General features: G+C 44.5%; 1 protein-coding gene across 4 annotated transcripts in view; it reads right to left on the bottom strand.

Annotated features, from left to right (window-relative positions):
* AGBL1 (AGBL carboxypeptidase 1) overlaps nt 1-24,555 on the bottom strand; it is a 420,669-nt gene that overhangs the window by 386,604 nt on the left and 9,510 nt on the right. For 3 of the 4 annotated variants that reach the window (XM_081888461.1, XM_081888462.1, XM_081888463.1), the window contains exons 2-4: nt 7,799-7,862; nt 6,907-7,053; nt 5,925-6,056 (exon numbers count right to left, since the gene is read on the bottom strand). In XM_081888461.1, the coding sequence (XP_081744587.1) occupies nt 5,925-6,056; nt 6,907-7,053; nt 7,799-7,862 (343 nt within the window). Of the gene's footprint in view, nt 1-5,924; nt 6,057-6,906; nt 7,054-7,798; nt 7,863-24,555 lie in introns of those variants that run through there. The other variant, XM_081888464.1, reaches the window with a different exon arrangement.

Genomic DNA, 24,555 nt, shown 5'->3' with positions numbered 1-24,555 from the left:
ATGTGTTTCTTGCAAGCAAATAATGTCCAATTGTTCCTTTTTTAATATATGAAAGATTCTCTTCCTTTTCTCGGGAATGTTGCAGCCATTTATGTTCCAGCTCAGAAGTTGCAGAGACATCCTGTAGATATCTGGTTATTTTTCAGGGGGTGGTACTTTGTCCTCCGGGGGTGCCGGTTCCCTTGGTGCTCCAGGCTCCGGCAATGATCCAAGTCCTTTATGAAGGTCTTCTCCGTACTGGTTCAGGAATTTGTCTCTATCTTCCAATGTTCTGATTTTGATCTTCCTCCCTCTGAAAGTAAACAATAATTCTTGGGGAAATTCCCACCTAAAGATAATTGAGTTGCTCCTCAATAATTTTGCTAGTTCCGCGTATTCTGATCTCAAATCCAACAGCTGTCTAGGGATATCCTTATAAAATTCAATTCTTTTGTCCAAAATGTCCAATGGAGTTTTGTAGTGTAGGCCCAAGATTCTGTCCCTTTCCTCCTTTGATCTCACTGTAATCAAACAATCTCTGGGCTTGTCTTTTCTTGTCAATCTTCCCAGCCTGAAGGCTGATGTAATCTTAAAGTCTTTTTCTTCAAGTTTCCACTGCACAGAAAATATTTTAGTCAGGAACTCAGCCAGTTTATCTTCTTCCACCTCGGGTACAGATCTTATCCTTAAATTGGTCTCCCTATTTTTCAATTCAATCATCGAGAGGTAGGTCTGGTGTTCACCTACTTGTTTGTTGAGTGGTCTTACCTCTTTTTCCAACTGTCCTAATCTTTGGTTGGTGTCTTCAGCCAATTTCCTATTTTCCCCTGAAGCCTCCTCCAATTTTGCGATCGATTGAGTGTTCTGTGCCACTTGTCCAGTTATTCTATTTAGACATTCTGTGTTCTGATCTATTTTCGCAGTTTGCTCATCAGCCTTTTTGTCCAAAGATTCCACTCTCTTATCCAGAGATTCCAATTTTTCATAGATTTTTTCTAAAATGGAAGAAGCTGATCCTGAGGCCATATCCTCCAGTTGTAAATCCTCTGTCTCTCCACCCCCTGCCTGTGGCAAGGAGGCAGCTTCTTCCTGTGAAAGAGGCACAGACGATCTACGTTGCTGTAAAGTTGAGGCCAGAGTTGTTTGTCTCGTTCTTGGTCTTTGTTCTTTTTGCTCTTTTTCCTTAGTCTCTTTTTTCTTTGCGCCACTCATTCCAAACTTATCTAATAATCAAGGTCAGGCTGAGTTGTTCCCATGAGAAAAAGACGGCCCAGGTGCAGCACTTCGCCAGCAGGCCGAGAAATAGAAAGTAAAACAATATCCCTGTTGTTAAGTCCAAAAACCCCTAGGGGGAGCCTAAAATGTCTTTCAGAAGGAGATACCACAAAATACAAGTTAAAGTCCCAAAAACCTTCAAATGTTAAATCTTTAGCAGAGTTGGTGTTATAAAACCACAATGTCTCAGCACAGTGCTTACTGGTACTTCAGTTGATGTTATAAAGTAACCAAGTCCAAACCTCTCAAATTTTCCCAATTTATGTATCAAAATACTTGGGTCTGCAAGCTGATTGCTACTGTTGCCAGGCAGTTCCAGCCCTGGTTTCCTTCTTAAAATTGTAACTTCAGCAGAAGAAAGTTTCAAAGTCCATGCTAACACATAAATCCAATGCTTAAGCTCCTTTTCTGACTTTAAATACAGTTCAATAGATGCTCAGATCCAAACAGTAAAAAAGTTATTTACAGCCTCCACTCCTCCAGCTCTTTGCGTTCAAGTTCAATGGCAGCGGAAGACGGACTTCCTTTTCCTTTTCGTCCTCCGCTTTCCGCCAAATTCAATAGCTTTGGTCTCAAATTGGTCTCCAATTGATTAAAAGTCTCTGTTACTCACGGGTTGTTGTGTTTTAAGTGCCAGATCCAGGAAGAAAGGTCGGCGCTCACCGGCAACGGCTTCGCGGCTTCTCTCCGCCGATTGCGGAACGACCCTCAGCGCCGCTGCCTCCTCCGCGATCCGGAGCCCCTTACGGGGTTCCTTCAACGTTTCGGGGGCAGCTTCTGGCGCCCGCCGGGTCCCAAGGCTGCAGGCTTCTGCCGCCTGCAGTTTTCCGATGTGGGTCTCCGCTTCGCCGTAGCGGACAACCCGTTTTCGGCCGGAGCTCCCTTCCCGGTTAGGAAAGGGCAGCCATTACCCTTCGCGCCGCCTCCGGAAGTCCTAGAGCGACTTAAATCAATTGGATATAATTTGCATATGAGCTATGAAGTAGCATTGACAAAGCAATCAAACTAAACGGAATATGCACTATTATGGATTAGATCACCAGATTAACAACAGTCTCCCACCCATTGTGGATTTTTGAGTGGAGATTTCTGAACAATGTGAGGTACTGGTAGGCACACTTGCACCCAAGGCACCACCCTGACAAGCCCTGGTAGAACATACACCAGAGTCCTCTGCAACACATACTCTCATAGGTGGCCCATTTCTCAGCTTTGATAAACCATTTGCCCTCATGATTTCTCCCTTGCCATCTAAGATGATAAATTTGCAGGAATGTACCCAGTCACAAAACTTCATGTTCACACCATTTGTTGAAAGGGCCCTGATGTCGTAAATATTCCCACGATTGCAGAACAACACCGCAGCCATTAACACAACACTGCAAACCCTACAAGTGTCCCTATTTTCCAGAGACAGTCCCAGATCTAGAGAAGCTGTCCCAGTTTCTGATTTGATCCCAGAATGCCCCTATTTCCATTGGAGAAAAGTTGGAGGCTATAAAGTTATGCAGCCCCCGAGCCAAAGAGCTAAGTAACTATACAACCTTAGAAGACATCTGAAGGCAGCCCTGTACAGTGGTACCTCGGGTTACATACGCTTCGGGTTACAGACTCTGCTAACCCAGAAATAGTACCTCGGGTTAAGAACTTTGCTTCAGGAGGAGAACAGAAATCGTGCTCTGGCGGTATGGCAGCAGCAGGAGGCCCCATTAGCTAAAGTGGTGCTTCAGGTTAAGAACAGTTTCAGGTTAAGAACAGACCTCCAGAACGAATTAAGTACTTAACCAGAGGTACCACTGTATAGGGATTTTTAAAAATGTTTACTGTTTTAATATATTTTTATTATATATTTTGGAAGCCACCCAGAGTGGCTGGGGCAACCCAGTTCTATGGGTGGGGTATGAATAAAATTGTTGTTGTTGAATAGCAAGTCCCTATTTTCATCGGAGAAATGTTGGAGGTTATGACACTGGCCACACAGAGAGATCAGTGTTGCCAGCTTCTCAAGTGCTTGTACCATATTTTTTCTGCCATGACAGCAGCGGCACCCACAACTGAGCTTGGCACACACTTTCGAGTTAGGCATCCCAAGTGGCTGCTGGCTCCTAAATCTGGCCTTGCACCTCAGCATTCCAGCTCCTCATTCTGCTGCATGTGGCAACCAGGCAAAGTGTGAGCAAGGACCCTGACACTGCAAGGCACATGGAGGGGGGCTGTGGATAAAGCACCCTGCAATCTAAATCCAGATGCATTTCAAGTGCCATCTCTGTTACATTCACCTTTCAAATAATGCTTATCTCAGAAGGGCTGGAAGAACATGCTTGGCAGCCTTCCCAGGAAGGTCCATAGTGAGAAGCCAGTGGGGCTCCTGTAAACACATAGGAAACCCACGAGGCCAGCAGCCAGTAGCATTAAATCTTCAGGGGGAAGATCTGAAATGCTAAGCTTGTCGAGCTATGCCAAAGGCTGGTGGCCCAATTAGGATTCTCCAAAGGGGAAACAACCACTAGGTTAGAGGAGGTCAAGAAGGAGCAGCGAGAGCAGTTGGCAAAGACTGATGACATCGGAAATTTGGGACAGAATTCCGCCGGAGAGAATCATGTGCAAACCTACCATTAAGCAGGGTGAAATAACCTTGGAGAAAGCAGCTAGAGAAATGTCCACCACCCCCACACACAGAGACATCTTTCATAACAGTAAGATCTTGTGGACACCCAGCAAAGCTGAATGTTGGAAGATTCAGGGCATATAAAATAAAGTCCTTCTTAATGCAGTGCATCATTAAACTATGGGACTTGGTCCCACAAGTGGCAGGCATGGCTACCAACTTGGATGCCTTTAAAAAAGGAGTGGGCAAATTCACGGAGGAGAAGGTTATCAATGGCTACTGGCCAAACTTCCACCTACATGGTTAGAGGCAAAAATGCTTCTGAATACCACTTGCTGGAAACTACAGGAGGGAGAAGGCTTGGGTCCTGCTTGTGGGGGTTCCACAGGCATCTGGTGAAAACAGGATGCTGGACTAGATAGGCCATTGGTTCCTCTTTTGTTCTTACATTCATAACCTCCTTCAAGTGGTGGCCATAGCGGAAGGTGGAATAGATAACAGCAGGAAGATGCAGCAAGACCTTTGGGTCTTGGGCTGGCATTGTCTGGATGATTCATTGACACGTCCTTTTGAGAACCCACTGATGAAGAGCCTGGGGATGGAAGGATTTGCTAACCTATGACCCACTAAGGTTGCTAGACTCCAACTCCCATCAGCCTCGGCCAGCATAGTTGATGACCAGGGGGGATGGGAACAGTAGTCCACCAATATCTGGAGGGCCACAGCTTAGCCATCTCTCTTTTAAAAGATGTCACATTCTACCAGCCCAGGTCATAATTGTAGGTGATCACAATGGCACCACTAATTTGCCTGCCTATGATGGTCCAGAAGCTGAGAAGTGCCAGTGTGAGTAAGTTTGGGTTCTGGATTTTTAATACAGTGCTATTTAATACAGTGGTACTTTGGTTTTCGAACAGCTTAGTTCACGAACAACTTGGAACCCGAACACTGCAAAACCGGAAGTAGGTGTTTCAGTTTCTGAATGTTTTTTCAGAAGCTGAACGTGCTCTGTGTTGAGTCCCCCTGTGTTTCCTGTTGTGCTGCTAATTTGCTCACACACCCCCATTGTAATCAGTGGCGTAGCGTGGGTTGTCAGCACCCGGGGCAAGGCAAGTTATTTGCGCCCCCTAACCCGTGGATTCGCGCCCCCTAAACCCGTGGATTTGCGCCCCCTAACCCTAACCTAACCCTAACCCCCAGATGTTGCGCCCGGTGCAGCCGGCCCCCCCTGCACCCCCCACGCTACGCCACTGATTGTAATTCAAGCCTTCCATTTCTGATTGCAGTGTTCTAAGGCGATATTTGGAGCTTATATTTAGTGCTTTTGTTTTTGCTATTTAGTTTGCATTTTTTGTTTTGAGGCTTTTTCAGTTAATTTGTTTCTGTGACTGTGTGGATCCCAGTTCAGCTACTGATTGTTGGTTTGATTGTGTGACTGTGGAAATGGATAAAAGCCCCCCATCCAAACAATGACTATCATCAGTGCAGGGAAGAAAAACAATTTATCATCTACAATGCTGTTTTATTTATTTTATAGTACAGCACATTGATTATTGCTTTCATTTTATGGATCAATGGTCTTGTTAGATAGTAAAATTCATGTTAAAATGCTGTTGTATTTAAAAGTCTGGAACGGATTAATCTGTTTTGCATTACTTTCTATGGGAAAGTGTGCCTTGGTTTTGGAACGCTTTGGTTTTGGAACAGCCTTCTGGAACGGATTAAGTTTGAGAACCAAGGTACCACTGTATTGTCACGATGTTCTGGATTGCGACTCCCATCATCCCAGATAGAACGGAAATCTTCAGTGGGGACCCAGAAGTTGCTAGAAGAAGCCCCCCACTAACCATCTCCTAAATGAAAGTTGCTTCTCAAAATTCTCCACTCTATTTGCAGGCAGTATAACTGGGCTGGGGGACCACATAAAGGGAGAAAAGAGAAATTATCCAGTGATTTGGGGGAAGTAGGAGTAGGACTGTGGATCAGCATCATTCCCTGGAATTATGGGAGGAAAGGGCTGTTAACGCAGACAAGGAAGAAGGGGAAGTGATTGCATACTCACCACTAGAGGCATAAACATGCAGTGCCCAAAGACAGTGGGTGAGATTCTGGTGGTGATTTAGATTTTTCCTTGCCAAGCTGAGTGTCATATCAATCACCTCCAGTCTTTGTGCCTTCAGCCCAAATTTCTTATCTGAGAGACAGCAGGAGGAGGAAATGATTTTGATTATTTATTTTTTAACAAAAAAATTGAATGCCGCAGTCAAACCTCCTAGCAATTTTCAAGAAATATCAAAATTATCTAGAAAAACATTTTTCAAACTTATTTTTTAAAAAATTGAAACTAACAGGAAAAGAGATTAAAACACATCAACATCCATGTGTCCAGATAGACTTGCCTTAAAAAAAAGTCTGACTCAAAGTAAGGTAACTTCCTGGGTTCCTAGGTGCCCCAACCCCACACCCTGGTCTAAGCCTCAGGGAGGGAAACACAACTGAATACTACCTCTGTGGCTTTGACAGTTCAAAGTGCCTCAACTAGGGACCTCATATTTTTTGAGGTGAGAGAAATATCTCACTCTGAGATGTGGAGTACAAGGTAAAAGCTAAAAGGTAAAGGACCTCTGAATGGTTAAGTGCAGTCAAAGGTGACTATGGGGTGTGGCGCTCATCTCACTTTCAGGCTGAGGGAGCCGGCGTTTGTCCACAGACATCCTCCCAGGTAATGTGGCCAGCATGACTAAGCCGCTTCTGGAGAACCAGAGCAGCACACGGAAACGCACACTTCCCGCCACAGCAGTACCTGTTTATCTACTTGCCCTGATGTGCTTTCGAACTGCCAGGTTGGCAGAAGCTGGGACAGAGCAATGGGAGCTCACTCCGTCATGGGGATTCGAACCGCCAATCTTCTGATCTGCAAGCCCAAGAGGCTCAGTGGTTTAGACCACACCGCCACCCACATCCCTATGTGGGACGCAATGACACAGCTAGCAACACAGTATCGCAATACTGATGGACATGCACCCATGGTTCAGCAGCTGTACCTTTTTGGCCAACTTTGGCCAACAGGCGAAACAAGGGCAAGAGGATGTCATAGTCTGGTGTGGGAGTTTGTGTCGCATTCACCAGAGCCTGCAGAAGTGCTTCGCTGCCGCCTTTGCTAATTGTATAGTGAAGCCTCCTGTTCGTCCCTAAGTGGAAGCAAGAAAATGGTATAGTTGCGAAGTCCTTTCCGCACCACACATAAACATACAAGCAAATATTCAAGTCCAACAGGACCCCTTTAAACTCAGAGTGGCTTTCACGTTAGTTTTTATTTACTTACTTACTTATCTCAACAATCTGTATACCACATAATCACAGTCACCTCTCAGCGGTGTAAAGGAGACTTGATGCAATAGGGCTGAGAGTAAGTTAAAACTTATTATGTTTTTATATTTTATTATGTTTTTATAGTCTGCTGAAAGTTGCCCAGAGTGGCTGGGGAAATCCAGCCAGATGGGTGGGGAATAATAATAATAATAATAATAATAATAATAATAATAATAATAATAATAATATCAGAATTCAGCCTGTTGGACTAATAATAATAACAATAATAATGATATAGATTTTCAGTTTGAGTGTCTGACCTCAATCCCCCATTCACTCTAATGGACCAGCCTTCACTAGAGGGCACCCAGAAAGACTGCACAAAAGTGAAAACAGTGTCATGATTTGTAGAATGAATGAATGAAAGGGCACTCATAAAACTCATCAGCCACCCAGAAAAAAGGATAAAGTGAAACAAACAAAAACAAAAACCGACCCATAAGTTTTACTGAAAAAGTTCCCTCCCTTTTTCTAATACTCAAATGCAATATTTCTTCTCTCATTAATTGATGGGGAAGGATTTTTTGGCAATGCACTACATGAAATGTTCACTTTTCCACTTACCAACAGAAAGGAGGCATGTGAGAACACCCAGGATATTCAGAATCACATCCTTATCGTAGGAACTCTGCAATATGTAAACACATTGTTGTAAATGCTACTGTGCATGCCAAAAAGGAATACACAAAGCGCTCGCTCTCCCCCTCTCCCCCGCTTTACGAACCCTTTGGGTAAAATGGAATATGGAGAGAAGTTCCACAGAGAAGAGACAAATGATGGGTATTCAACAGTGGAACAGACTCCCATAACAGGTGGTGGACTCTCCTTACTTGGAGGCTTTTAAGCAGGGGTTGGATGGCCATTTGTCATGCATGATCTAGTTGAGATTCCTGCATTGCAGGGGGTTGGACTAGATGACCCTTGGGGTCCCTTCCAACTCTACAATTCTAGGATTCATGTGTCACATGCCGACTGGCATGTGATCACTCTTCACTGTCTTGGAGCATTTGCTGATATCCACATTTAAGAGCTGCTGGGACGGAAAGAGAAATCAAGAGTACAAAAACAGCCGAGTGCCTTCTGGCACCTGTAAACCAAGCAAGTTTATCATAGTAAATATCTTCATAAACTGTAGGAACACAGGAAAGTGCTTTCTACTGGCTCAGATCATTTGATCCACCTAAAGTTTTTTTTTTAAAAAAAAGGTAAAGGGATCCACCTAGCTCAGCATTGTCTATGCCAACGTTTCCCAAACTTGAGTCTCCAGCTGTTTTGGGACTACAACTGCCATAATCCCTAGCTAGCAGGGCCAGTGTCGGGGTTGATGGGAACTGTGGTCCAAAAACAGTTGGAGACTCAAGTTTGGGAAACCCTGGTCTATGCTGACTGGAAGCAGCTGTCCAGGGTTACAGACCAGAAGCCTTTCCCAGCCCGACTTGGAGAGGTAATGAAAATCAGATGTTCTACCACTGAGCAATGTCCCTTCCCCAACCACTGCTGGCGGTGAGGAACCTCAAGCCTGATGGCCAAATGCAGTCTAGGCCTCTCTGTCTTGCCAGTAGCATTCTTAACAGGTTACATCCCTTTTGCCAGCCGGTTCTGCACCTTCTTCATGTAATCATGGGCAACTTGTCCATTCATAAATAAGCAGAAATTGCAGCTTTGCGTAACACCCAAAGACTTCTGAAATGAAGCTGCCTGCCATAGTTGATCCTTAATGCTAGATGAAGCACTCAGACACATTTTTCCCCTTCAGATCCTGTAGGGGGCTAGTTTAAAATGTGTTGTTTTTGTTTCCACTGGGTAACATGTTTGCATCTCAGATCAACTGCTCAGCAAGTCGCCAAAAAAAACCACCTTATGTCATCACTGCTTGTGTTAATGGCTTAGGCAACAGGCAATCCAATCAGCTAAAATAAACAACTCAGTGCAATGGGAGCATAAATCAACACAGTCTTTATTGCTGAAATCTAACCATGAAATCCATCCACCTGGTGAAGGAAATGATACAGTACCCGCCCCCTCAGGTATGCAAAGTGACTGGTCAACTTGATCAGGGATGAGCACCATAGGTCCAAGGCTCAAATGCAGACCTCTCTACTGTCCCTTGAGGCTCCTCACAAGCCACACATCTTATTAGGTGCCCTGCTCTGCTGCTCAGCAACATAAGGCACAGCCCAACCCAAGTGTAAGACAAGGCAAGCTCTAGGGGAGACAAAGCTCTGGAACCATACTAGCAAGGACCAAGCCGAAACTGAGCCCTTATATAGTAGACGCAGCCTGGTTGTTAGCACCACCTGTGCTGCATGTTGCTGCTTGACTTAAAGTGGCCCACTCTTCTCCAGTAATCTCCTACTGTGATGGATTTCGGGGAGGGGGGCTTCAGGATCTCCTGGATCTTCAAAAGTAGAGTCTTCTGAATCAGAAGAAGGCAGTGCCACATTATCAGGCTAGGGGTGCTCATCTGATAGCAGAGCTTCTGGGGCTGGCCTTGCTCAGACTTCCCCACAAATCCTTGCCTCCATTACTTAGTAAAAGGGAATCTGACTCCTGGTCCCTGACACAAGGGAGTATATTTCTATAAGGGGATACAAATAAAAACGTGTGTGTGTGTGTGTGTGTGTGTGTATCTTAGTTTTATGGCATTTCTGTGGGTGGATCTACATGTTACAAGGTAATATGGTCAGAAACCCTGTGTGAATGTCATAATATTAGTGCAATGGGACCAGTGGCGTAGCGTGGGTTGTCAGCACCCGGGGCAAGGCAAGTAATTTGCGCCCCCTAACCCATGGATTTGCGCCCCTAACCCTAACCCCCAGATGTTGCGCCCAGTGCGGCCGGCCCCCCCTGCACCCCCCACGCTACACCACTGAATGGGACATTTCCAGGGGAGAATCACTAAGCAGAAGGGGATGTACTGATTCTCCCTTACAAAGACCCTTACCACATCCTGGCTATGACACTGAAAGTAAACCTAAATGGAAGGAATTTGCGGGACGGTAGAGACTGGCTAGGGGGAATCCAATAGGTGTGTAAGTGGTTGTGTATGAGACAGGTTAAAGAACCTCCCATTCTTCCATACCCTGTTATTTTTGCAAAAGTGTTTCTGAGAACATGAGTACTCTCACCATGAGACACCCAGAAAGTGTGTGCTGCTGATCAAACCCAACTTATGGGGAAGGAAAGAAGCAAAACACATAAGAAATTTATCTCAGGAAAGGAATGCATGACTTCATCTTCCAGACAAGGGGTGGAATATCTGGGGTTGGCAAATCCCAAAATACATGGCTACAAGGCTTCAGGCAGCACTTGAAGTTGCTCCTTCCTTCACCTCTTTCTACATAATTCCCTTTGTCGGAGTTGCTGTTCTGACACTGCTGGCTCCATTGAGTGCTTGTGCTAAATTCAAACACACGAAGCAGATCAAAGCCATGCAGAAGTCAAGGTAGCTCTGTTTGTGCCTGAATTAAAGTCACAGAAGAGAAAAGGAAATCTTAGGCAGGGCTGGGTATTCAGCACCAAGGACAGCCAACTCTTGCCACTAAATAAAGTAGGGATGAAGGAGAAATTCAGGTTGGATCCCACTTTAATGTGGAACCTACCTAAATTCACACACCCTGAAACAATACACAAACTGAAGCACAGCTACCCCTGAGAAAGCTACAGTTCAAAAACTAGTGCCTTGTTGAAGTCAACACGTTGGTATTTGTAGCTCAGTGGTAGGAATGTGGTTCAATTTGCATTTCCATACAAACCTACCTAATTCACAGTTCCGGAAATGATACACAAACCAAGATACAGCTACCCTTCAAAATTCACATTTCCCTGAATTTTCCAATGTAAAAAAAAAAATGTGTACAGAAAAGGTATACACATTAGAGGTCTGCATAAAAATACAGATAATGGTTAAAATAATGTACAGAAATGCATTATACTGAAACAAAGTGCGTACAAAAACATGTGTTTTAGGAGAAATGTACACTATAATGGTGATGAATTTTCAGAAGAACATTTCAAGAAGAAAAAGATGTAAGCTGATGCAGAAATGAACTCAAGAGTGGGAAATGAAAAAATATGTGGAGAAACTGAAAGTTCACCCATCTTTAACACAAGGTATCGTAATTATTGGGGCTGGGCTATTGGTAGCAGTCTGGAGTTGAGCTAGGAGCCCAATGCTTGGAACTGTGGGATCATCCAGTAGTCAGAACCAAATGGAAACCAAAAAGTACAGAGTAAATCATGGGGCAGGGTCAAGAAGCAAGTCACAAGTTAGGACTGCAGAGGACATCAGGATGGAAGGACAAATGAAGAGGCAGCAGTTGTCAGAGGCATGTCTGGGAGAAGGTAAATGCTGAGGTTGGGGATGATGGGCTTGACCCTCCGACCCTCCCTCCCCATCAGTATACATCTGGGGAACACTCCTGTGTCAGTCCCAAGGCATTAAATTTATCCAGACTGCATTAATCACACAAAACTCATTCCAAATGTTTCCAAGTGTGATCACATCTTGGAGTAAAGGGAAGACCAAGAAGAGAAATAGAACCAAATCCTCCTATTTTATTCAGAGGGATATTTATCTGAAGAAGTGTGCATGCACACGAAAGCTCATACCAAGAACTAACTTAGTTGGTCTTTAAGGTGCTACTGGAAGGATTTTTTTTGTTTTGACTATGGCAGACCAACACGGCTACCTATCTGTAACTATTTTATTTGATGTGAAGGAGAAGAAGAAAATTGTTTTATCTTCCCCAGGGTCATATCAAATGAGCAATTAAAAAATAAAATGCTCTTCCAAGACTGAAGTTGGGCAATGGGTGGGAGAAAACCCTGGGGTTTTTTTGTATTCTCATTGTATATTAATAATGGGTTATAATCATTCAAGTGACCTTTGATTTTTTTAACATTGCAACAAAATCATTGCTAAAATCAGCACCACAAAATGGTTTGCCACATATTAAATAGCTGTATGTTAGCCAAACATGAAATGTCCTTTGTTACGTGAGAAATATTTTCCCATCGTTCTACAAATCAATTCCTCTTTTCCCCCTAACACTATTAGAGAGCAATCCTAACCAGCACCAAAGGATAGGTTGGAAGTTGTCTTCCCCCAGTGGAAAGGAGTTCCACCAGAAGGACAGAAGCACTGTGCAACATGCCCTTGGCATATGCAGGGCAAGCTCCAATCTAGTGTTCCCACTGAGGTGCCCACAGAGGGAGAAACTCTCCACTGCCAGGAGGCTAGGTGCATAGTTGCACCCCTCCTCACCATCCATCTCTGCTTTAAAGTGAGATTTGGTTCATCAGAACATGATGCTTGGGAATGGCTGTGGAAACTCCATCAGCATCAGTTCTCCTGGACCCACCTCTAATGCATTTCTCAAAGCATCCAGTGTCCAAAACAAAGTTTAGCTGGGTCTTTCTCCAGCTTTTTAAACTACCCCTTCCAATTCTAGTTCCCAGGTCTTTGAGGGCTGTAGTTTTTTCCTGACGTTTGCAATGCCATGGGTTTTTATCGTATTCAGAGTGAATACACATTTCATTCAAAGTCCCACTGCATCCTAGAATTTGCAGAATCAGTGCAAACTAAGACCTTTTCAGTCAAAGAATGTCAATTTATTCAACTGACCCACTGAGCCCTGACCTGGCACCAGCTATGAACCTCTCAGAGGACAAACCTGACAGACTGAAGACTTTGAGGAGCAGGCAGGTCCCCTTGAATCCAAAGCTAAGGATCTTGGAGGTCTCTTGGTTGATACCGTCAAGAACCTCTGAAACTCTAAGAGGAGGAGAAGGTGAAGCCCCCACTCCAGTTTCCTACAGCATTGGTGCCAAAAGCTTTGAGTCCAGCCTGAGGAACAATGGTACAGTATGCATCTATGGACCCAGAGTTATCTGTCTACACAAAGCTCTACTTCGCCTTTTCATCTGCAGGTGTGTCAGTGCTGGACAGTCTTGCCTCGGTAATGGACTGGATGAGAGTCAATAAACTGAAACTCAATCCAGATAAGAGCAAGGCACTGTTAGTGGGTTGTTTCCTAGACTGGATGGATGGGTTGCCTGCCCTTGAAGGGGCTACACCCCCTCTGAAGGAGCAGATACTCTGCTTGGGGGTACTCCTGGACCCATCACTGTTGCTTAAGGCTCAGGGAGCTTAGTGGCGTGAGTGCCTTCCATTAGCTTTATTCTGCCATCTATGTGCTCTGGTAACGTCTAGGTCAGATTAATGTGACCTGTTACTATGAAGATGGTTCAGAAACTTCGGCTAGTTCAGAATCAGTGACGTAGCATGGGCGGGCTGGGGGGGCCATAGCGCTTTTCTTGAGGGGGTGCAAACAGAGACAGCTTCCTCACATGACGGCCCAACACTGCCAATTGCAGCTCCATCCATGAGTCAAACCTAAGCCGAGGGCAGAGAGAGGAGAGTGGGCGGCAACACTGCCACCCGCTAAGGCAGCTTTCTCACACCCTGCCGCAACTCCACTTCCAGGTCAAGCTTGACCCAGGGAAAGAGAGAGGTTCTTTATCATGAGTGTCTACTTCTTAGGGGTTTAGTCTTGTTTTAAATGTAGTTGTTGTTTTGTGTGTTTAACTGTTTTTAAACATCTTGTGTATAAATTGCCTTGAGACAGTGCTTTAGGAGGTGATTAATAAATTAATTAAGGGATGCGGGTGGCACTGTGGTCTAAACCACAGAGCCCAGGGCTTGCCGATCAGAAGGTCGGCAGTTCGAATCCCCGCGATGGGGTGAGTTCCTGCTGCTTGGTCCCTGCTCCTCCCAACCTAGCAGTTCAAAGTGCAAGTAGATAAATAGGTACCACTCCGGCGGGAAGGTAAATGGCATTTCCGTGCACTGCTCTGGTTCACCAGAAGTGGCTTAGTCATGCTGGCCACATGACCCGGAGGCTGTTGTCCGCAACTGGACCTAACATTCAGGGGTCCCTTTACCTTTAAATAAATTAATTGCATTAATATCATTATTATTAATTGTCTGGGCTTTTCTGCATGGATCAGGCGGAACCTTCTAAATGGCTTGGCATGTGCAAATGGAGAATAGCGTAGGCTCCTCTGTCTTTTTGCCAAATCAAAGTGGCCCTCAACCCAGCATTTCTATTTTGGCCTCAGCAAAAGTAGGCCAAATAAATGCAATGGAGCCTATTTAAAGGTGATGAAAGGGGGCTCTTGAGGCTCAATACAGACATATTAAGTAACAACTTTAATCCTCCAAGAAAAGTGCCCACAGCTGAAGAGGATCGTGTATCCTTCAAACTGTACATTGTGCATCTATGGAGGTTTTTCCAGAACAGGACATGCAGTTGACAAGTTCTCATTCTCTGGTCCTCAAAATTGCTATACAAAAATTGGCTTCGCACATTACCAAATGTTGACGCAGGACAGAGTCCCTGTTTGCATCTCCTCGTGCACATAAAGGGATGCACAGCATGTATACAAGGTTGAGTAGACACCATGCCCTTGTGCTGTAATTTTTACACAGGTGTCTGACCTCCACACATAAGGACCAAGGTGTGGGTTTTGCATTCTTTTCAACATGGGCACAACTTTCGCAAACCATCACAAATGCCCCCAGCTCCTCAAAATTAGAAGTTTGCAGGTGTGTGCAAAAAAAGAAGAGGGGATTGCCACATTACATGTGTGGCTGGTGGCCATGCCCATGCTTCATTGGTAATGTTTAAAATGCCCCCATGGCCCCCCGGAGATAAACTTGAAACTGAGCCAAAGCATCTGCTATTGAGACTATTGCATAGTAGTCTTTCGCTGTTTACTCCTGATTTCAGGTCTCTTCCTCTGTTGTTTTTCTCCTCTGGCCTTTTCTGCACTATACATTTAAAGCAGTATTATACTGCTCTAAACAGGCATGGCTTTGTTTGTTAAGGGTCCTGAGAGTCACTGGGAGACCCCTATTCACTTCACAAACCTACAGTTTCCAGAGTGGTTTAACAATCAATCCATCTTCCCAGTAGTGGGGTGGGAGAACGGGGGGGGGGGGGATCACATCTGACAACCAATGTGCCCCTTTGGTTCCAGATAGCACATGGATAGACAAGTCTTAAAAGCCAGAGACACAAATTTTAATGGTCCTCTAGCAGCTATGGTGGCTCACTTACAGAAGTAATGTATTCAGTATTCTCTGGAAATGTATACTCGATTCTGACCAAACTAAGCCTCCTAGAGCTAAATATACACCAGGAGGCTTAGTTTGGTCAGGATCGAGTCTACGCTTCCAGAGTTAATGCTAAATACATTGCTTCTGGTAAATGAGCTGCTAGAGGGCTGTAAAAGTTTGGGTCCCAGGCTTTTTAGACTCATGTACCCATATACTTTCTGAAACCAAAGGAGAGCATTGGTTGCCAGATGTGAAATATATTGGCATTATTTTCAGCTCTCCTACCCCACAACAGGGTACTCTGAGAATTGTAGCTGTGTGAGCAGAAGAGAGGTCTCCTCCTAATAACTCCCAGCACCCTTAACAAACGACAGTTCCCATGTTCTTTGGGAGATGTCATGACTATTTAAAGCGGTAAGATACTCCTTCGAAGGGGCCTCTGTCAATTTTTAGATTGCAACCACCTCGAGGGCAGAGATCTGGCCTCTTGTACTCAGTAAAGTGCCATGCCACCTGGTGGCATTTTGTGAAAAATAATTTATGCATTTTCTACATCATATGCTACATCTCCTTGGTTGCTAATCCATAACTGATACAGTGCATAGCTATCTCATATCATCTCCTCATCTGAATTTTTGCTGATGTGGCATTAGATCTAGCAATTTAATAAAAGATAGGGATTAAACGACTCTTTGCTCCGGTCTCTCTTTAGAAACTGAAAAGCATTTTGAAGTGCAAAATATCCTGGGGTAGCCAAGGGCCTGATTGGAAGTTTCTGAGGGCCACATGGGAGCCAAAGGCTACCATAAGCAGATTCCTAGTGCCCAGACATGGGGCAATTCCACCCTTCAGGACTTGAATTAGGAAGGAACTTGCAACTGAAAGTAATCTCACTGCAACACTCTTTGGTCCATGACGGATAGCTGCAAAAACTAGACTCGGTAGCATCAAATCTTGTGAGTCCCTTTTAGTAAACTTAATTGCTTTTCTCCTTTGTTCTCACTCTGGGGTGTGAAGGTTTTTAAAAGATGATTTTTAAAAAACAAAACAGTGCCTCTATGCAATCTCCCCAGACACCCCTTGAATTGCTTTATGCTGTTTCCCTCCCTTCCGTTACTAATGCATTTTTAATCACACAATTATTTTATTATGCGGTACTTGTCATAAAACACACTATTGTCTAACCTTAAAAGGAGTCTCATCAAATTAGACTATTGAGAGAATCAAAGAAATCTGAAAGAAAATCAAAACACCTGATACTTTGCAAGCAGTGTTTTCAACTTTTTTCCCTCCCATTAATGTTTCTCATGTTCTTTCAAAAACAAGAAACCCAATTTTCTCTCGGGGGTAACCTTTTATTTCATAATAGGCTTGCTTATAATATACTTCACTTTAACATTTGTTCTCATCATTCGTTTCTTTTTAGTTAATGCATTTTTGTGTCTTTATGTGAACTCTCATTTGTTGAGGGCTGCTGTTTTTCTCCCAGCTGAAACTCTTTCATATGCTGTTAACCAGGTTCTTTAAAATGTGATTTGGGGGGCTTTTTAATGACAACAATCTATGTGCAGGTCAGTCCGAAGCAAAATCTTTATTAGGGTGGCTTTGAGCCAACAATTTTAAAGCTATGACTCCCTTAAACCCTGCATGCAAATCATTTAAACTGTGTTCCACTTGAGAATCAAATCTGGGCTGACTTCGAAGGAGAAAGGAAAGCTCCTAGGTGGGAGCTGGGAGAGTCCACCATTTTCTGTGTGAGACAAGGGTTAAGGGCTACCTTTGAGAGACGACTCTGGGTTATCTTTTCTCTATTCCCCCTCTGTTTTTGTTTTTAATTTAGATTAGTTTCTTTTGTCTTAATGTATTATGAAAAAGTTTTCATAAAGTCTTATGGGGGGGGGGATGAAATCTGGGCAATTTCAGATTTCAGAAGGGGCTACAAGATGCCCCTCACACTTTACTTCTATTACAAACTACCGTATTTTTCGCTCTATAACACGCACTCGACCATAACACGCACATAGTTTTTAGAGGAGGAAAATCCGTAGGCATACCACCCGTAGGCATTCCCTCCATAACACGCACAGACATTTCCCCTTACTTTTTAGGAGGAAAAAAGTGAGTGTTATGGTGCAAAAAATACGGTATCTGTTTTTGAAAAAACGAATGCCAAACCATGGTGCCCATTGAGCTCTTATGTGCTCTGTCTTGCTTGGGAAGCAATGCTCTTTTTGCATACCAGGTCTTGCACCAGGTCCCATGAGATCTCATGGAACTGTCCAAGTTCCTGCAAGACCTTGTGGGGCATCCCAGGTATTCTGAAGCTGACATGCAGAAAGGGCTTTGCTTTCCAAGCAAAGCAGAGAGCTTAAAAGTTTTCCTTGCACAAAAGGAGCTTTTAAGTTCTCTGCCTTGCTTGCATTTAACCTGCAGGCCTTCAGCTACTGGCCTTCAACCGCACCAGCTCTGCTGCAACAGACCAAGTCCATCAGGCCTCTTTTCTCTCAGCTGTCATCTGGAGGCAGCCATTTTACCAGGGATTGGAAACCGAGTGTTCATTGTATCAGCTTTGCTGGGTGCCTCGCTCCATCACTTCCTGCCTCTGAACAATGCCAGCTGGTCTATACAGGAACAACTATCTAGAAACTGATGTGAGTTTTGAGTTTTATTTTCCTCTTCCCTCCTTGTCCCCCTTTTTCCTTGTGTATTGTTCCTTTTACTGATTGTTTGATAAGAATGTAAGCCTGCAGGTACTTGCAGGTGTCTTGTTTTGATTTAATGTAAGCCACTCTGGAAGCATTTTCTGGCTGAACAGCAGGGTACAAATGCTCTAAATAAATAAACAATATGATTGAAGTGGCACAAGTCAATTACACATACGTTGTGATAGTACCTAATGTTATTTCAGTTTTAGACCATGGGCTTGCAAGGGGGGGACACGCTCCTGGGAGCCAAACTGTTTTGGACCCCCTCAGTATCTTTTGGGAAGGGGCTGGGCACCCCCAGTGTTGAGGGGCTGGAGGAGGCTGAGCACTGAGCCAAGTACAGAGCCAAGCATGGCTCCAGTGGCCAGCTCCTTCTCCTCCTCCAGCTGCTGCAGAGATGAAGAAGGGTGGAAGCATCCTCTTGCGTCCTGACAGTGGAGGCTCCAGGAGGAGGTGGAGGAGGAGCTGCCGGCCATTGAAGCTGCGCAGCTGCCACATGTGGTTCCAACCCCCAATGTCCTGGCATAATGCACACGACGTCCTCCCACCCATCGCCCTCACAAGCTGCCACCTCTGCTTGGAAGACTGACATCACTGCTGCCAGAACTTCAAAAGTCAATCTAGTCAGAAGCACTTGGGGGGGGCATGGAGCAGGGCTTGTGAGGGGTATGACCAAGGGCCACATATTGAGGCCAGGAGGGCTGCTCCCCCCCCCATCTGATCTTCCCCACCACTGCTTGAGCAGCAAGAAGTTGTATTCCAAAACTTCTTGAAGGTACCAAATTGGAGGGTGCTGCTGTTGCCTCTCTGCTCATTTTCTAAAGTGCTACGGACCAGAAATGCCTCCTTTGTAGATCTCAATACCAACAGGGAATTGGGGGGGGGGGGATTGAAAATATGATGAGAGCTTTTATGATGAGGCCATGAATTTTTCTTTTGGGATAACAAGAGAGAGGGCACTGCAATTTAAGATACCTCTCTCTTTTTCTCAATACGCTCCTTTTCCTGCTTATGCGTAAAATTAGAGAGCCTTAGCCAGCAAAGTGGTGCTCCAGACACAATTCTGATAAGATGAGGGATCTATCTGACTTCAGCCGTCCCCTCTGAAACATCCTTCTTTCTTTCTTTTTTACCCAGGCAAAGAGTCACCGCGGCGGATGTGAAGTGGAAGCACATTTAGGAAATAGATTAGGAGCGAAGGGCGAGCGGAGCTTGTGCTGTACGAGATTGGGCCTGGCTGCATGCATCTCTTATTAACTCACTTGAACTTTGCCTCTCCCCTCTTAACTCTCCTGCTGCTTACCCATGTGGAATGCAGAGTGAACTACAATATCTAATTTATTTCTCTGTCTCCTGTAGGGCCAGTCTATAGCATCACCAGACTAACGTCGCTGTTGAAGCTTGTGCGCGCACGTGTGGATGCAGATGTCTGGGGGTGACGGGAGATGGGATTTTTTTTCAGGGAGAACTCGACATAACTCAGCTCTTGCACCTCTCAGGTGGGTGCCATTACCATTCCAAGAAAAAAAAAGGAGAAAAAGGAGGCATATATGGTGAGTTCCGGCACCTCTTTTTCTAGAAAAATATCACTAGAGGGGATGATTCAAGCTTTAATGCTCTCACTCCAGAGTGCTCTGGAGAGAGGCAAATTTCCACAATGGAAACCCCCCTCTGCAAGTCTCTAATAGGCTCATTTCCTCTTCCTTGCAACTGTTGCTATAGCCCATTCCCTCCCATCCACATCTGGGCCCAAGATACCACTGTAGTATTATATCTCAAAGCAGAGGTTGCCAACGTCGTGCTCATCCTGACCATTGAGCCCTGGTATATGCATTCTTGTACAGTGGTACCTCGGGTTAAGTACTTAATTCGTTCCGGAGGTCCGTTCTTAACCTGAAACTGTTCTTAACCTGAAGCACCACTTTAGCTAATGGGGCCTCCTGCTGCCGCTGCGCTGCCGGAGCCTGATTTCTGTTCTTATCCTGAAGCAAAGTTCTTAACCTGAAGCACTATTTCTGGATTAGCAGAAGCGTATGTAACCCGAGGTACCACTGTATACAGTACATTACTTGGAAGGACAACTGCATTGCAAAATCCAATGAAATTTCAAAAGAAATTTGCCCACATATTGTTTTGGAAAGTTTGAATGGGATATGGTTTCCTTTAAATGTGAACAGAATCTAATCTAAAATCCTACCCCGCACCCCTAGCAGTCACACATACGGCATACACATCACCTGCAATCTGGAATGCCCAGGAAAATCTTTTCTACTGGAATCAACCCTTTGATTGTATAAACTGGTCCTGATGTTCATGTACACATATACATAATTGGCCCATTTGTTTCCAGAATAGCAATTTATTCCTGGAAGGATGAAGCACACAGAAAAGCAGCTCAGCTTCCAATGACTTCAGCCATTCAGCATTTTAATCACAGGAGAAGGTCAGCTGTACCACCTTCCCTTCCCTGCTGGTGTCCTTCTGTCCATCTGTGCTGCAGACAGGTGGGTAGCTCAGATGCCAACAAAGAAGCATCTGTTCTTCCCACTATTTCCCAACTGCCACCACTCATGCTTCCAGGTAGATCAGTGCAAAGCAGAACAATTGCAACTTCATCTTTCGCAAGAGGCCGTGGCTACCTGATGCTTCCAGTTGCAAAGGCTGTCTAAGGTGGCATTAAATGTTCCTTCTTTTCAGCTTTGACTCTGAATTCATTCGTTTTAGCAGGGCTGAAGTATTTCCAAACAGTCACTTATATTATATAAATATGCACTTTTTTTACAATCATGTTTGGCATGTTCTTGTTTCTCCTGCCCTTGCACTCCATGGCCACTATTTTTTCTTTTTCCTTCTCTGCAACTAGTTACAGGGATAATCCCAGCCAATCAGCAATTGTGTCATGGATGGAATGATGTCACAATGCCAGTGTGTTTTTTTCTGGGGGGACGCATACCCCTAAACATTTTGTGAATCTAAGTTTGGCCTCATTGAGGGGCAGTATTTCAATATGAATAGGAAAATGAGAGTACCTCTAAACATTTTGGGGGGGGAGCACTGTACAATGCTACATAGAATTGCAAAACAAAAACCGCAGGCAGCATCTAAAATTAAACATCCAACACAAAACAAACAGAAACCCTAACAGCATCCAAAAACAAAGAAATCATGTCTCAAGATTGGGGGGGGGGGTATTTTCAGAACAGCCCAACATGTTTCGGCCAAGTGAAATTGAAAAAATGGCCTGCAGAGATTTCTGCAAAATATATCTTCCATACAGTTACAAATCAATGTGTAAAGGGCATTGAATAACTTTTATTGCACAGGTCCTTAGACCACAGCAGCACAAAGCAAAATAATAAAACGGAAACCAGGAAACAGAATTTGCATAAAATGCACATAAAAATCACTACTCGATGTTTGAGATTTGTAATTTGTAAAATTAGCAATCAGGATAAAATAAAAACATATTGAATGAATGAATTTATTAATACGGTCACAGACCAGCGTCAACACACACAATATCATAGATCATAAAAACATATCAAAAATACAAGGGACAATATTAATGTTAAAGCATAAAAAATATTTATAAAATAACACACATTACTGATTTAGTACATACCATGATGAACAATGCAAAAGTAAACAAGGAAGAGTCTTTCAGACAACCTGACATACTGAATGTTAATAAACTATCAATAAGGGAGTGGCTATTTTTGTGATAATGAAAGATACTGCAAGCTGTTTTTCAATTTAACCACATAAGGCCTTTCAACAATTACCGCTCACCCCTTCCGAGAGGTGGACGGGGTTTGTAACCCAGCACGGGGTTTCCCAGGACAAGGTTGCCACCCACCTTGGCTACCGCCCCCACCCACCTTGCCCCGCCCCCATCCCAGAGGACCAATGGGCTGGGGGCGGGGCAAGGGCTGGGAAAGGGGCCGATGCTCTTCAGCCCAGACTCACAACGCATTGGGCTGTTTTGAATATAAAATCCACATTCCCGCCCCCCGCATCTTGAGACAGTGCTACATAGTGAATCAGATCTGGCAATGCTGCTATGGGATGACCTTACTGATGGGGGGGACCTGTAGGGATTGAAAGGGGGCCAGTCCTGGCATTCATCAAAGCGAAGTGATGTGCTTCAGGTAGGGAAATGGGGTAGATGAAGTCAGGAAATGGAAATAGTTAAACTATGCAATTCACTCCCACGGGAGGCAGAGATGGCCACCAATTTAGATGGCTTTGAAAGAGTAGATGAATCCTTGGCCTATAAGGCTACTAGCAACACTAGCTATGCCCTGCGTCCACAGCTGAAGGCAGCAGTGCTTTCAAATGCCAGTTGCTGGAAACCATGAAGTGGGGAGTGCCCTTGTGTTCAGATCCTGCTAGCTGGAGAGGACTAGCTGGGCCCATTGGCCTGATTTAGGCAGCTGTTCTTGTGTTCTTGTGTTTCCAGCTCTTGTGGGAGGCGCCATTTGTGTTCCACTTGAGGTCACACAATGATCTTGGGCCAGCACCGCAACTGAGAGCAAAGGCCATGCTTCCTGTATTAGTCACATAGGGACTGCCACTCAATCAGGGTTCATACAGTAGGTGGGATGATGTTACAATCCTATTGGGCTGTGTAATCTTAGAGCAAACTCAATAGAAGGGGAGCACAAGGGAGGTTAAAATAAATGAGCAAATGTGTGTGTTCCAAAAGTATCTGAAAGAGAACTATTTTACAACAGTGTCAGAAAGGTCTTTTAAAAACCCACCCTATGAATCTATTTCAGCCCCGCTAAGTATCATTGCATGCCAACTTCCAAGCTAAAAAACTGCTGCATGTCAGCTATAAAATACAGACAATATTTGGAAATCAAATACCATCAGACATCTAATACATGCATCAGCTATTGGCAAGTATTTAGGTAGTGAAGTCCATGTCCCCTGAAAAGGGGGTGAGGTTAAAAATTGTAATAGATAAATAAAATATTTGGCATCAAAATTCACAGAGCATAATTTTTCAAGAGCAACTGCATGACCCAGCTATGCCTGGAAGCACACAGACTCCCCATTCCCTTCTCTAGCAAATACACCCTTCTCTGGCATGCAGGATGGTGCTTTTGGTCCCATCAGCCCATTCCACAGCCCACCAGAAAGCCTCACTGTGGACAGGTGCGCATAGCCTCTCTATGAGGCAAGCTCTTCCGATGAGGGAAGCGGAGAATTCTTTTGTCTCCTAGCTGAACATAATGAGAATGCAGCCTGGGGGCGTGGAACCTGGCAAGCACCCTGGCTTTCAGATGGGGCTTTTAGCAGGGCCAAGCTCAAATTAGTTTGCTTGTACCCAAGTGGGAAACTTCTTATTTGGTTTCTTCCCCACCCTTCATCCTGTAGGAGAAAATGTATGTGCAGGGAGAGAGGGGAGATGGTGGGAAAGGTCTCAGGCTTAATCCCTGGGCAGTCCTGAGAGAATATGCAACTTGCATGCAAATCTGTCTCCCCTTTCTTGGTGATGCCTAAGTGGCCACCTTAATTGTCTGGCTGCTTATTGGGTTGAGCTTTGTTCTTTGTTACAGAGAACATAAATAGCTTATTGGTCTGCATATGGGCCACACTTTCCTCCCACATCTGGCTTGTATAAAACCCGAGGGTCGCATGTCAACATGCTGCTATAGGTAGAGCTGCGATTTAAGCTTAGACCTTGGGAACCCCACAGAACTTCAGTAAACTTCAGTAGTTTCTGTAAAAGGATATTTTACGCCCTTCTCAACAGGTGATGCTGATTGCCCAGCAAATTGTTCACTATGAGACAAGGCAAGAGGTAGCGTATGTTTTTTAGACTGTAAAAACACTGGATGGTGCCAGAGATTTACAGTATTTTTCCCCCTTTCAAAGAGATCTTGTTTTAAAGGGTGGCTTATATTTGGACCAATGCAGTATATTCCACTGCCACCAAGCACTCTGTGCTATCTACTGGGTTGAGAGAGCCTTTGCCTCTCTAGACCAATTTGTTCAGCTGTGACTGAGCTGGGAGCCCAGGCCTCTTTGACTCCTTTCAGAATCCCTGCTTTGATGTGGAGCCCTTTGAAGTCTTCTGGGTTGCCAAATTCCACAAGAGAAGCTTGAAGATTAAAGTCACTGTTTAGCTTGTGACGAAGCAGTGATGAATTGTCATTTGGCTTTCTGGCAGTGGCACCCACTGAATTCATGGGAAGCTAATTCATGTTGCTGCTCCTTTAAGGAGCACGGGTGAACAACAGAATCAAGTGGTAAAGCTTTTCCAGGACTACCATTTTTCAGTGTCCATCAGGGTGGAGGGAGCACCACACTGCATGTTCAACTGATGTATAAACACCTCCTCTTCGTACCTTCCAATATTTTAATATATGAATAGGGTATGTCTGTAACCTGGATTCAAGAACAAAGGTATTTACCATCTCTAAAGAATGGTCCATATAGTTAAAGCTATGGTTTTCCCAGTAGTGATGTATGGAAGTGAGAGCTGG

Source organism: Podarcis melisellensis, assembly GCF_964234715.1.
Source record: "Podarcis melisellensis genome assembly, chromosome: 14".
Lineage (NCBI taxonomy): Eukaryota > Metazoa > Chordata > Lepidosauria > Squamata > Lacertidae > Podarcis > Podarcis melisellensis.
Note: the sequence above shows the minus strand (reverse complement) of the source record. Positions and strands in the feature narration are given on the sequence as shown.